This window comes from Cyclopterus lumpus, chromosome 12 (genome assembly GCF_009769545.1).
Source record: "Cyclopterus lumpus isolate fCycLum1 chromosome 12, fCycLum1.pri, whole genome shotgun sequence".
Classification (NCBI taxonomy): Eukaryota; Metazoa; Chordata; class Actinopteri; order Perciformes; family Cyclopteridae; genus Cyclopterus; species Cyclopterus lumpus.
In genome coordinates, this window is record NC_046977.1 from 8,038,853 (window position 1) to 8,054,642 (window position 15,790).

The window sequence follows — 15,790 nt, forward strand, 5'->3', positions numbered from 1 at the left end:
TGTATTAAAATTAAAGGCAGATGATGTTTGTGCAGGTTGGCCGGGGCAATAGTTGAGTTGTGATGGTGCAGTACGGCCTTGAAAAAGGCATAGCCTCGGAGCCAATGGTTCTTTAATGCGGCCTTGATTGCGTGGCAGAGATTTCAACTGAATTGAGAATGCTAACTAGCTAGCTCCAACCCGGCATTCCTTTAATATCACTTGTACATCGAGGTGATCGTGAATCTCAGTCACTGTAGCGCCAGGATACAATATATCCTTCTACATAGGGTGCAAACATACTTTGGTGACTACAGGCAGAATACTAATGTGAAAAATAGGGGAAAGGGTGAAATAGGCATAAACACATTGTTCAGGAATAAATTATCCAAGAATAGAGTTGGCGCAACCTTCAGTAATGGCCAATCACATTAACTCTTCTCATCTCATTTAAAAGTAACAGACAGCTTTGTAATACGCTGGGATTAGAGTCCAGGGCACCTCCTCTCAAAAATAACTCTCCCCTATCCTCTCTAGTATAATTTACATTCCCTAAAACTTGAGAGCCAAATGCATTGACAATTTTGATGTACACAAAAAATTTTAGCAAGGCTGGTACTAGTTGTATTAGATGATTTCAATGCACGCCCGTAATTGGAATGCAATTGTGCCGCATTTAAAATATATAAATATCACAACCTTCAAATTACAGTCACTTTATTGATGTACATACTGTGTAATCATTATGTCTTCAGAAAGCGCCATAATGAGAATTTAAATAGCATACAATATTGATGAAATGAAAGTTGACAGAATAAACAGTAGCGGCAGATGATGTGCAACACGTTTTGCAGATATATAAGATATCTTCAATTTGATTTCATTTTGTGTAAATGTGCATACAAAATAGTCTCAGGCTGAACTTGCACTCTCCTATCTGTCAACTATAAATAATGGCAGCATAAATTGCAGTTCTCCGGTCACGTCTCCAGCAGTCAGACAGTGATCAGAATGTGCAGAGGAGGAAAAGTCCAGCAAAAGGCATAGATCTATAAACACAGAGAACAGGGGCTTTGCTCCTCCAATATTGATTCAGTATGGATGTGAGACCTGCTTTGGAGTACAAACTTACAATCAGGATAAAAATACACGTGTCAATACAGCAGAAATGTTTTATACATTTAGATGTTGAAAGTCAGCGCCACTTTGTTGACTGAAATATGTTGTGAGGCCAGAGTAACATATTACCAAATAGAGTTAACACAGACAACAATGTTCATTAAACATGTTGGAATAGCTTCATGTTATTCTGAAAAATTAACATGTCTTCATTTAGGAGTATTACATTCAGTACATTTACTGTAGTAGTACATTTTAATATTATTAATAACAATAATATAACTATACTATATGATGATAATAATGATAAAGAAGACGAGTGGTTAAATAAGAAGAATCTTAAAACAAGCCAGTATTCTTTCACTTGAAGCCCGAGGGCGTCAATGAGCAACAATACTTCTTTTATTCATTTTTTCTGTATGCCCAGAAATAAGCAAATGTATGCAGATGAATGAATGAATGATGTGATATTTTTCACTTGACACTAAACACATTGACATTTGTATGTTCTCTTCAGCAAAGATAATTATCAGCCTGAGACAAACATCAGGGAATAGATTACACAGAATCTGTCATATATTAAGAAGGATTACTATTATGAATATTAACTGTATTTAGACTTTAATATAACATTAATATAATTATAGATAACACACAATTTGTGATCCAGCAAGCTTTATGTTTTTAGTGATACTGTCTCACTTTCAACACACAACAACTAGCAGTACAATACAGAAACCACCTTCACGCTTCATAAGAAACAAAGTCAGTCATACTTGTTTCTTACTTCCCACCATCAGGACACTCCGTCACAAGGAGGGTGGGCAGTGGCTCCGGGAGAAGGACAGAACCGCCCAACCCCCCCGCCAGATCAGCAAATGTTCTGTTGCAGCCGGTTGGAACCAGCGCTCCATCAGCCAGCTATGACGACCAATGCTGTGGCACCTCGCAGGGGAAACCACAGCATCGGTCGTCATAGCTGGCGGAGGGAGCGCTGGTTGCTACAGCTCTGAGTTGCTACATGCTCTGAGTTGCTACATGCTCTGAGTTGCTACAGCTCTGAGTTGCTACATGCTCTGAGTTGCTACATGCTCTGAGTTGCTACATGCTCTGAGTTGCTACAGCTCTGAGTTGCTACATGCTCTGAGTTGCTACGGCTCTGAGTTGCTACGGCTCTGAGTTGCTACGGCTCTGAGTTGCTACGGCTCTGAGTTGCTACATGCTCTGAGTTGCTACATGCTCTGAGTTGCTACAGCTCTGAGTTGCTACAGCTCTGAGTTGCTACAGCTCTGAGTTGCTACATGCTCTGAGTTGCTACATGCTCTGAGTTGCTACAGCTCTGAGTTGCTACGGCTCTGCTAACTGAAGGTCTGTCCATCTACCAAAGCTGAAAATCGCGGTTTGGATCAGATCACGGATCGGATCAGCACAAAAAGGGAGCAAATTAAACTTTTAGAGATCCCTGATCACGATTGTTTGCCACCAATACTAAATGCAGATCACTGATGATCCATATGGGCAGATACAGATCTCTTTGTTGTTTGATTATAGCAGCTGGTGGACAAGGCTCCAGACTATTTATAGTGTTGCCATCATCCCAAAAATCATTTTAACTGCTCTGAAATGTCTAAATGTTATCTTTTTACTTTGTTATAGTCATTTATAGTGTGTTTTTACTCATAAAAACAAATAATTCAAATGATAAGGAAATAAAAGATTGTATTTTTATTGATTAAAACAAATATTGTCATTAGTAGTTTTGATGATGTATTATAAGCTGCTTAGAGCTAGTATAAACAGCTCTTAATTAATCTCTAATCTCCGTATGGATCACAGATCAACAATGGTTTGGTACACCACTTATTATTATAGTTATTTGGACCGGCTTTCAGAAATCTAGCAGTTTGGTCAAATTTTGCCCCTTATTTGTTTGGAGCGTGTGGTCAGACCATATTCAATGCGCCTGAAAATTTGATTAATTGCGTATTTGCAGTATTTCAAAACCTTCATGCTTTGTCAAATTTTTGCAAGCATTATTTGATTAACTGTGTCGTTATCAAACTACTAATGAAGCAGCCAAACAGTACGTGAACATCAGGGCAACCAGCAGGACATATAACAATCAGTCTTTGATGACATCAGACATCTGTGCAGGCAGTAATGCCAAGTGTTCTCATTATAAACTCAGTCGTCTTTTCATCAGTGAGAAATACAAACAAGTGTTTGATTGTTATTGGACTCCTACAGGTTTCACATGCTGTGCAAGCTGCAATGGTTTGAATACTGAAAACAACTTTATAGAGTGCTACATATAAAATTGGTCCCTAAGGAGCTCTGATTTTATTGCTAAAGAAAATTCATTAGGAATCAAAATCAGTTATATGCAAAATGTCAAACATGAAATATGCTTTGAACAGCAGAGAATAGCTTTCTCTACATGTGCATATGCTTTGTTTGCCACTAAATGTGTGGGCTGATAGACTACGTGCATAGTGGCTGGTTGAATTTATCAAACCTTTCATCCTTGATATTCGGTTCTGTCTCCCTGAGCCTTTGCACTACTTAAGAGGTCTTAGCTTCATGTGAACATTAATCAAAACCAAGACATATCCCCATTTTGCTGCTGGCGCCTTGAGCAGAATCTTAGTCTTGTTATTTACCTGAGACCCACCTATCCAGAAAAACATTGACAGAAATAAATGCCTTTTGCTCACCTTTTGGATGAAAAACTTAACCTAAACCGCAGCTGCGTATTGAAGACTACATAAAAGTCAAAAGTAGAGCAAATATACATTTTAACAAAAGGTAATTAACAAATACATTCCTTCCATCATTTATTTACGAATGTAATGCAGCTCTTTCATTAGAAAAGAAATCCCAGATCCGTTAACATAGGGTTATTATGCTGACTTACTGATTCATAAATCACTCTTCAGTTCCCCTTTGTGTTCAATCAAATACTTAAATTCTGTTACACCCAACCACTGGGCTGCACATCTCTGATGATGTTCCCACTAGTGTACCAATTTGTCCTTGTGCCTTCATTTAGCAAATATTTAGAAAAAAAAAAAAAGTAATAATATGGACAATGTCCTCCACTTTGCATCAGTAGGCTTCTCAAACATAAAAAGAAAGAATATTGTCGATACAAAGCGAGGTCCTTTCCCACTGAGAACAATATCATACCTTGCTGATAGAAATAAATGGCATGTGGTTGTTTTACTTTGTGTGGCTGAACATGATTGCTGCAAGCAAGGACTCCAGTGGGGAGGGAGGGTCATTTGGGATTGAAAATAAGATACCCGACGGGGTATTTTAATGGAAAAATTAAATAAAAAAATCACGAGTGTGTGCCTTCATGTGGAAATATACAAGATGAAGTACGATTTGGAATTGTATACGGGCTTGCATGCTATCACAGCGGCACATGAGTGTGCATGTGGCGTGTGAACTGTATATTCAGTCATGCATGAAGTGTGCAAGTGTGCATTCCTACTTGGGAGTGTGCGCACTGCATCCCTCGCAAGGTCACCTATCCATACAGTTACTCTGATTTACACCCACGCTCAATATGCGTTTTTTTCCTGATGATGCTGCAGTGCTGAGGGTGCTGGTTGTGGAGTTGCCACAGCCATACTATCCTGTTTCTGGTTTCACAGTCAAGTGAGCCTCATGTGAAATGTGAAAGGGAAATTTAACATGTATATGATCCAGATTTGTATCCACTGCTGAAGACAGATTTGGAGCAATTTTCATTTGCCACAAGCAAGCAGAATGACGTGCGGTGTTGCTTCAATTGTGCTTTTGAGAGTGCCACAGTTATTCAGAATGCCCCAAAATTGCTCATTTTCTTACTATCATTCAAAACAAATGAGTTAAATAATAAATGTCTTCTCCAAAGAATGCCAAATTACAAGAAAGGCTATAGAAATATCAGAGCAAGGAGCTATTACATGTGTTCCTCAAATAATGTGGCCTTATCCCTCTAATGGGACTTACAGTAGCACTGTAGCCATATATATGATATGAACAAGGCAGAAAAAAATGTCCTCAGAGATATTCTACTATCAGGCTTTGAGAATTACTGAGGAGCACGTCTCTTCATTTCTACGTATCCAGAAATAGCAGGTCATTAAGAGAATGGCAGGTGATGGGCGTATTAGGAGGGCTCAGCAGAGGCAAGCTGTAATGAAGACAGTTCAACCTTACAGTATTCTTCCCCGTCCCACTCACACTTCGTATTCCCTTCATCCATTGTTTTCTTTATCTCACATAGCTTCAAACCACCTTTTTATTCTCTTCGGTCTTTCAAGTTGAAATGCAACTTGGGGACACAGTATAATGTGAGGTTTGCTCGCCGGGAGATGCAGTGTGCTCCTCTCAGTGTGGTTTGAAAATCAGAAGTGAGGAGACACTCCTCCCATCACAAGTTGCAGGAATTATAGAAATGAGAGCTCCATATGATGTGATATTTTTAATGAATTTGGTGATAAGTGGTTTTATTGCACAACTGAGACAGTCAATACACATCCAAGCGGAATTTCTAACGCACACACTTTCTCCTTCTCCATTCTCACAGTGCTGCAATACTTTAGTTTATAGAAATGGAGAGCCTTTTGCTTTTACAATATAGTACATTATAGGACAATGTTTTTTATTTAGTGTCTATTACTGAGTTTCTTTATTCAGACATGGGTCTATATATATGCAAATGTGCAAAGACTTGCATAAGAGTTCCATGAAACATGTATTGATTTGGAAATTGTTGGGAATATTTTGATTAAGCACAATGAAGAGACATTGGTCTGACAATTTATGTTTTGAGAGGCCTACAAATATATGATTCACAGCGCCATGTGAATCATGTGTGAGTCATGATTTACATGACTCACACATATTGATGATTCACAGATAATCTAAGTCTATTTTGCGATTACTCTGTTACAATATTTGCATTGCTTGGTCTAACAAACAACAGCTTGTGTTTTCTCTGTCATAAGTCAACCTTTGCCTCCCATGTTGGCTGTTGAGAGTTCCAAACTCTGCATTTAAGGAGCTTTAAATAGTCAAACTCCAGGATTCAAATGAGATTTTTAATTGCCGTTTTACTGAAGGCAGTTGCATCGTAAAGGTCATCCATACAAGTGAATAAACCTGTGTGTTAAAAACACATTCACAGGCCTGGCATCGAATGTAAGATGAATATAGTATATGGTGCATTCAGTATGTTGCTTGCTCGTGGGTTCCTAATGAGACTGGATACACTGAGCCGCTTTGAACCACTTGAAGTGATAAACATACTCTTATTATAGGATATGTATAATGAGAGAAGTGAATAATATGCCTAGCTTGTGTACTTCTACGACAGTACTACTGATGATGTATGTAACTGAGAAGCTCATATATGATTAATCTTCATAAAAAAATGTCCACAACTCACATCTTCCCCCTACACACCACTGCAGCTGTATTGCATGTGTGTCACCGGGGTGAATTTCGCATTTTGAAAAACAAAGAAGTTATTCCAGAGAGGAGAAACTTAGTTTTCCAACATTTGGCGTTTGGGGAATCGTCAATTTGGTTGCCAACAGAAAATATAGAAACAAGAAAACGCAGGACCTCATGTGCATCATCTCTTATTTACTTGCTTAGATGATTTTCTTGATGACAGATGACAATTAGAGAGGATGTTCCAGAACCCTGGTTTCTGACTGTGGGCTGTGATACAGTTTGGGCCCACTGGGATTCCACTGTTATGTTCTGCTTAATAATCCAAATCCTCTAAGTCCCCCTTGGCCCACTTTGGTCCTTTGATTGCTCCTTGTATTTTTATTGCGTTATACTCCATTTTCATAATCTGGTGCACAGCACTCTTGGTGTGTGCTGGAGAGAATGAAAAAGAGAGTGCCGAACAAGCATTGCATACTGCCCTCCTAAAGTCATTCAGATTACAAGGGTCAGTCTCTAATCCATAAAGCTGGGGATGTCTGTTCCCAACTTGGAATAATAATTCTTGGAGAAAAATTACTGTATGGTAAACTGGATGTGGCAAGCTGCACTTATGTTTATGCACATCCATTTCAGTGTGTGATTTGTGCGCAACGACTAATGTGGTTTGTGAGCATGCCTGCTTTGCCACCTGGAAAAATGTCCGATGGTGACAGAGGACAGATAGTCACTTGTCTCAGTCCTCATGGATCATGCAACACAATCTCTGGAAGGAAGTAATTCATTTGGCGATAAGAACAACAAAAATGGAGGAAAAAGAACACCGTCAGCAGCCATCAAGATAGTAGAGTGTGATAGGCTAGTCTAGCTCTGTAATCAATCTGCACATGCACTTTATGCAAGGCCATGCAGTGCATTTAAAAGTCCATTGCTTGGATGGAAATAAATTGTTGATCTAGTGAAAAATGCAATGACATATTCATTAATGTCTCATTATACAGTTTTCAGTCAAATGCGATGAACTCGTTGTCAAGAAATAATTCACAATAGTTGTTCTAAAACCAGGAAAAATATGTACTTTTATTTGAGTTAAATTGCACTTATATATAGGCCTGTTTATGCTAACAAGTTTTAGAGAAAAATGAACGGGCTGAACTTTACAGCATTCTAGTCTATTAATTCAGTGGGTGTGTTCAAAATTGCATCGGGAAAACTTTATTATTTTGTTTATAACATTACATTAGTATTGATAAATATTTCTGTAACTAGTGTTTCTATGACACTAAAATAAAGATCACACAGCAATCATGTTACAGCATTGTCATATTAATACTATGTGTCTGTGAATTTATTCTTGAAACTAAGATTGTAACATTCTCCTATGAGTTTGTCTCCCCATGAGTTTGCTTTCCCCCCCCAACAGCCTGATGCCAAGGGTACTATATACATCCGTCTAATTTCTTGCTTGTCAGCCCACCATCTGGTGCAGTATCAACATTAAAGATAGGAAAAATAGTTTCACACTCTCATTCACAAACACACACACATACGCACACCCGCACACACACTCGTGTAGAATGCTCAAGTTACTGAGGCCACAGGAAGTGGACATTTTACTCACATTGGTCATTTTTGTTTACCTATCATAAGTGATGTTTTTGTCAGGTGAAGCCTGGGACGTGAAGCCTTTTTTCAACACCCCAATTATGTTTTTAGCAGATTTCAGTAATTAGTTTCAAGTACAATAGGCTGGTCAATTGTTGGTGTTGGTGTCAATGGGTGCTCTAACAGCTGATGTACTGAGAGCCTAATGGCTTACCTTAAGTAAATAAGTATTATTATTAAAGAAGTATAAAACGATCACCTGTGTAAGAAATGGCTGCACTTCCCTCTGTTTGGAACACCCTCTAACTGCACCCAAGCCCTGTAATCATATTAGTGTAATGGTAATTTCCTAGAGAAAGCTTAAAACATATATTTTAGGAACATTAGTAAGGGTCTAAGATGAGATTTTAATGTGTTATTTACTTCTACAATTATCTTTGTAATCCTTTCTATTTTCCTTCCCACTTCTGGGATTTCTTGTTCAAATTCAAAGCAGCTAGATGAAATGATTTATATTTATAAAGAATCACATTACTTTTTCATCTGAAGTGGGTCGCACGTGCACATACAATTAACACCTATCGCTACAGTTCTGTATGGTGGAACATAGCTATGCCTTTCAGCTCATTGGTTATATTTTAAGTAAAAACACTGTACGCTACCTACCATCACCAAATGGCTAACAAACAAAATGTAGCCGTTATACATAGTGAAGCATTTAGTGACATAAGAGACATATATTTTCCTCTGGAGTTAGTGGAGACCAAAAACAGCAAAAATGTGAGTTAATATTAGACTTACATTGAAGTAGCTAGAGAAAAAAAAAGACTCTAAATGGATGATAATGCTGCTAACAAATTCACCATATCAACCTAAAATAGAGATGATAACACCGAATATCAAAAATGTGATAACAGCTCGTTTCCGCTGCCCCCGAGTGGCCAAGAAAATCCGTTAGTGAGGTTTGAACTTCCGAGTCTTCCTGGCAGATCACACATTATTTATAAAGCTCATGAGCCACCGTCTGTCGACAGTACTAAATACAATGCAATACAATACTAAAGAAACTTCTCCTTGCTATTATAGACACAATATTTATGTCTGTACTTAAACATTAACAAAACAGCTGTCAACAAAAAAGTCTGCAGGCATGTTCAAATTATAGGTCTGCGACTCTTTCTTCATTATTGTGCATATGCATAAAACACTTGAGGCTTTTTGTGAGATTCATTCAGTATCTTCCTTAATCTCCTTTGCTGATCTCTTTAAGCTTTTTTGAACCTTGTAAAAGTATTATACGGAGCTAGTGTGAACAAATTAATGAGCAGAGGCAACTGAAAAGAGGAGATATTTCTCTCTTTTCAAGCGCAATCTCTTCAAGGTCTCAAATGTGGAAGCTGTAGATTTTAAAGGAGCGTCTTCTCAACTGAATAGCGTCATTATTTCATTTGACAGAGGTCTGTGAACGGGGAACGAGAACCACTGCCATAGTCTTAGAGCTGTTGTTTGGAACAGAACAAGGACATAGTTCCAGAAAAATTCCCATTCATGTTTCTCCTTCAAATTACATTTTTTCTTAAAGAAATAACATCCTCGCAACACGTTGTAAATGTCACCAGCCGCGACATTAAAGGTCTAGTGTGAAGGATCTGGCGGCGGCGAGCAAACTTCTCTAACTTCTAGCAAACTTCTCAACCAACTGAAACTTCTCTTGTGCGACATGCGTGTCGGAGAGATACGGTGGTCAAATACACAACAACTACTAGGGTAGGTTTGTCCCTTCTGGGCTACCGTAGAAAACATGCCGTCCGACTCTGTAAAGAGGACACACTCCGTATGTAGATATAAACGGCTCATTCTGGAGTAGCGAAAACACACATTGCTTTTTATTTTCAGGTGATACACTAAATAATATGATCTTCTATTTCTGCCAATAAATCCCTCTAAATGCCATACACTGTATCTTTAAAAGGTGCGTCATGTAAGAGTTAGCACTTGTGGGAAAAGCTACTGAGATTTTGAATCATGTTAGGCTACATGTGTGAAAACCTGTAGCAAGACATTCTGTCACTGCACATTATACCTGTGTCAGTGAGCCACAGGAATATTGTGTGAACTCAGTGCAATTAGCACATGTGGTCTAAGTCTGTGCTAATACCGTTACATTATCCACTGACAGCAGTAATGAGCAGATGTTCACATCGCCTGACATTAATAATGGCTCGGTGTTGGGGGGGGGGGCCTTGCATATGTTGTATTAAAGTGTAGTGTGCAGCAGTACAGAAGACTGAAGACTGAGATGGAAAAAATGTGTCCACCTCTATATGCACATAATGTGCATGCATTCTGAAACACACACACACACACACACAGTGGAACAAATGGCACACGTTTATTTGTTTGCTTCAAATAGTCATCAATTTAATGTTAGTCTTAATTCTATTGCAGGTGACAGAGACACGGACGGGGCCACTGGGATGCAGTAGCTATGACAATCTGGACTCAGTCAGCTCAATCCTCCTGCAGAGCCCTGAGAGCAAGCTTCATCTGCAAGGTAAACAATCCCAGCATATCAATATTGTCCACATGCTGCCGAGGGTGCTGTTGGACATAACAGGGCAACAGGGGTCAACTTTCCATTTGACCCTCAAAAAGTAAATGGGCATCTATAGTCATACATACAATACTCTTAGTTGCTAAAAGGAAACTTGTGCCTTCTCAAGAATGAATGGCAATGCATTATTTTTAATTGGGTCTAGGATAGATGTGTTCCCCAATCCTCTGAGGACTGCAATACAATTATCTGTGGTTATAGATATTTGCTGTCTTAATCGTTTTCTTAAGTGTCTCTTCAAGCTTTGTTCAAAGCCCAGCCTGAATACAAAACAGTTGCATTAAGTGTGCAAATCATTAAGACATAAGCGTGGAAACCAACACTCTCCATGAAGGTAAAATGTATATTAAAAGTTATATCGAACTCTGATTTGCAGTCCACCAGAATGTATGTCAAGAATGTCTTCAAAGCGAATAGCATTTTTTACACATTAGTGGTAATGTTCTTTGAAGGGAAAACGTTTACGTCTTAAACATTGATGAAACTAATAATTAGCATAAGAGAAGCATGCTTGCAGTGACAGCCACCCGGTGGAAAAGGAATGATGAAAGCCTGTGTAACTGAGGTCAAGTGATTGAATAGAGTGATGGTTTCTTTTATTTATTGGAGTTCACGCAAGTTATTAAAACCAGTCTGAAAATCACAGAGGCTTATTTTATCATCCCCCTGCCTCTATTTCCTCTCTCTCGTCCTCTAAAATCAGAGAACTAAGTGGTTTGTCAAAGAAGCACTTTTAAGTCTTCCGCTGCCACTTACTCAAAGGACTCTATAGGTTTTGGGAAAAGCTTTATTGTCACGCACCAAACGTAATAGCCTTCTGCTTTGAAGACTGTTTTGACACACAATTGATAGATGACAGGCCTGGAAAAGATTTGTTCTTTTGGCTTGATAATAACCACAATATAATGGAAAAGCTTTTCCGATTGGTTTCTGGCTTAGAGTTTTGCAATAAGCCAAAATATATTAGTGTGTGTTTATGCATTTTGAATGTGGGCAAAGTGTTATAGGAGGTGAAAAAACGGTCTTTCAAGAGGCAATTATCGTTTCTGCTTTTAATTAGAAAGACAACTGATGGTGGAACTTCTTTAACCATCATAGTGCTCTTCACCGCAATAGCACTTCACACAGCTCATTGAGAGGCATGTTGGTAAATCGAAATATTAGAGGATAGTTTTATGCTGTTCAAACTTTAATTTGATTTACCTCACAGTTTCTCAAGTGTAACATTTAGTCTTATTTCATCCCCCGGTAAATACTATTTTCCTCTCAGATCAAACTAGTTATGTGCATGTATAAAGAATGTGTCCTCCTACGCCGATAAAAATGGTTAAGGTTAAACATTTTGATTCAGTCAGGTCACCGGCTCTGGTCTCCATCGAGCCCCAATTGTGTAGGATTCATGTTGATTTTGTCTATTGTTAACACTGAATTCAATCAGCTTCCTCTACTTGGCAGTGCAATATACACATATTATTCTAGATATCTAGGTTTCTTTATTTGTAAAGAATGTCGGAATAATTGGATGTTCAATATGTTATGCAATTGAAAGCTCTCGATTATAAAACATTGGTGGAGTTGTTCATGTATCGATTAAGAAATTATTTTATAAAGTAGTGAAACGTCAATTTGTTATAACAAAAAAAAGGAATATTGCATGACATTATTTTCTTTACTTTAAGTAAATTGTATTAGTTGTCGCTAGATATTTAAATGGCCTTTGCATCAAACTTCAAGCCGTGCGTGGCTTTGGTTTGGTTGGCAGGGCATTGCTTGGTAGGTGGTAAGCAGCCGCTAGGTTGTTGGCAGGTATGTTCTTGCTGTCCAGGTTAATTGCTAGGTTGTTGGCAGGTGGTTGTTATGGTGGCGTGAATGTTTGGTTGGGCATGCTTTGATGGTTGCTCGGGTGTTCGATGCAGGGTGGGGACATCTCCAGATAGTTGTTATTAGCTGCTTTTTTTGTGGCCACTAGGGCGGCACTATGTGGTCGATACTGTGCCTCTGACCACTTAAGTGAATTGTTAAGTGGTTGCTGCCATCTAATCTGTGATTGCAAGGCTATTTAGAGTTAGAACTGTTGTAATTGTGATTAGAAGAAGAAAAAAAACATACTCTCCACAGAAGAACGGTATAAAGCACCATTATAACAGCGTGTGTTTAAATGATGTTTTTCTTTTATCTGGGTGCAAAAATTGGATATGTAGAAAAGTAATGGTTGAGCCATTTGGAACAACTTGTGAACCTCATACTGGTTCCAAAAGCAGCTTTATCGCCTTTTCTTAAACCGTTGTATTCCCTGACAGATTTACTGAATCCCTTAACTGGTCAATGCCCGAAAAATAACAGCTCTGACAGCATTGTCCACGTCTTTGAGAACAAGCCATAAATGGACTTCACAAACTATCCCTTGAGAAGGAGGACATTGAATGGGCCCGGGACTGCTCTTATAAGCACTAGCAGCTCACAGCACATTTAATAAACACCCACCATGTGTCTCATTTTTACCCGACAATTAGCTTAAATGCTGACTTTTGGCATTTAAACTGTGGGGAGAAGTCAAATCTAGAAGATCACATATCACTGGCAGCAGCATCTTATAGCAAAATATGCAAATCATGGAACATTTCAGTTAAAATATAATTTTAGCCTAAAAAAAAAAAGACGGTGTTTTCTATATTTTTCACCTCCTACAAAAGTTTAAGTAAACCTACACTGAACTTGTGTGGCACGACTCCCCAGTGCTCAACCAACTCATTATTTTTGAATGTTTGGTGGGTTCAATAAATAAAGAAGTGAAGGGAAGTGCACAGCTATTCTTGTGAGGTAATGGTTCACAGGTAGACATCAAAGGAAGGAGAGAGATGAACCCCTTTTAATTCTGATGCAATTTAATCTATTAACTCTTCTGCGCATATATTTTGTTATGATTAAAACCCCCTCCTCTTCTGTGTATGTAGTGCGTAGGAAGGGTGCATAAAAGCAGTAAGATCACAGGGCACATAGCATAACAGTCGAGATAGATTCGTTAGAAAGGTTACCAACATCCATATGTCCACATCTTAGGAATCAGATAATAAAATTGCAATGTGGAAAAGACGAGGCATGCCTGCCTTAACATTTTTAATCATATATGCTATTTTAATGGAGATGCATTCATGTATTTATTTTATTTTTATTTTGAATCACAGCCTGTCCTGAATTAATGACTTTGTTATTGTCCTGTGTTCATTTTGCACTGTGAGCTCACAGATTTGAATCACCTCAACACAATACATATCTCCACTGTCCTGTGAAACCCATGCATATCCACATTTGGCAATCAAACCAAAGATTTTTGCCGAAACTGTGTTCATGTGTTCATGAATCAATAACGAATACAATGACGCCATATATCAAATTAAACAGAAACGCCCAGTCTACAATACAAAGTATTTCCACATGCTACAAAGACACAACTCAACAACCAAAGCGACACAAAACTAAATATTTATAGATGAAAATGAACAAAACTGTCCAAAAATGACGTCATTTCCGCTAATAGAATGCTACACGCTACCGCGGACATCTCCATAAAGCCAGCAACCTACGGATACAGACGTACCATCCAATCTCTTCTCAGACAAAGCATCAGCACTATGTCATCCAGACAAACCTTTTCTTTTTACAAAAATGTACAGAAAAATGGCCTACCTTGTGATGAAAAACTGGGCTATCGGCTTATACACACGCGCCATGTTGTTGTCTCCATGTGAGTCTAACTTCCTGTTAACCCATGAACTGTCTTTGAGGCATTTTTTTACATTGAAGTGCTGTCAGCAGTTTCATTTGGATGGTTTTAGACTGCTCCCATAGGCTCGCACGATTAAAAGGAAGGGTCTTAGACTGAAAATGTTTGGTCTCCACTAACTCCAGAGGAAAATATATGTCTCTTATGTCACTAAATGACAGTTATGAAAGAATTCATCCGACAAAATGTGTGATGATTTGAGGGCACAGAGCATTATTTTGGTTTATTTATTGTATGTTACTGCTGTATGTGGATGTATTGAACACCATTGTGTAAAAGGGAAATAAATATATGAGAAAATGGAAATATCACACACAAATTATAGATTATATTCGCCTAAACTCACTGTACTAGAAAATAATCTAGAAATCACTTCATCAAAGTCAAACTTTGCAGAGGGACTGTTAATATATTGTGCTATGATATAGTTTACATTTAAAAACCAGTAACACATATACTGCTATATACACTTCTTAAATAATCTCACAAGTGTTTTCTTTATATTATACCATTGCAATTATTCTAATAGCCTTTGTGGTTGAGGAGATAATCTGGTTTTAGTATGGGTATGCAAACCATTCTCAATTTTGGAGAAAACATGGCTGGGGGTTAACCAGGTTACCTAAAAAGTGTATTGTCTGTAAACAAGGCTGTTTTTCAATCACTCATGAAATGTTGACTTCTTAGAATTACATTTTCACAGGACAGCGACAATATGTCACCCGGATGATTTGTAGTTCTCTTCCTGAGACTGAAAAATGTTGATTCATAGAACATGAAATACCAAAATTGCATCGAAGCTATGAAAATGCATCTCTGTCCTCTTTGCTCTTGTGTGTTTAAGCTTTGTACTCATAAACTTGAAAGGTTTGGAATTCTTCCTCATTTATCAGCACGAGGAAAATAATGCAGCACAATTGCTCGAGCTTTCAGCCAGAGGATCTGTTAAATCGGAACTAAAATATTCAATGGCTAACAAAAACTAGAGATGTGTAAATGTATTAACACGACAACCTGAAACATTTTAATTTTTCAGGTTTTATAGCAATTTCATGTTGCCTTTTCCTTTTTAGACTTTTTTAAAAAAATCTAAAATCCAGTTTTTCTATCTTTCTAAAATTGTTCTTTTTTAAACACATCCACCACGTTGCTTTATCTTTCCCTTCCTCCGTCCATGTGTCTTTTCCTCCTATTTTGTCATTTTCTTCCACGGTCTTTTGATATTCTGCTTTTTCCACTCT

General features: G+C 38.1%; 1 protein-coding gene across 1 annotated transcript in view; it reads left to right on the forward strand.

Moving 5' to 3' along the window:
* The window catches only part of brinp1 (bone morphogenetic protein/retinoic acid inducible neural-specific 1), a 98,545-nt gene that overhangs the window by 59,548 nt on the left and 23,207 nt on the right, over positions 1-15,790 (forward strand). Inside the window, exon 5 of the mRNA XM_034547076.1 lies at positions 10,600-10,705. Coding sequence (XP_034402967.1) covers positions 10,600-10,705 — 106 coding nt within the window. The remainder of the gene's footprint in view (positions 1-10,599; positions 10,706-15,790) is intronic.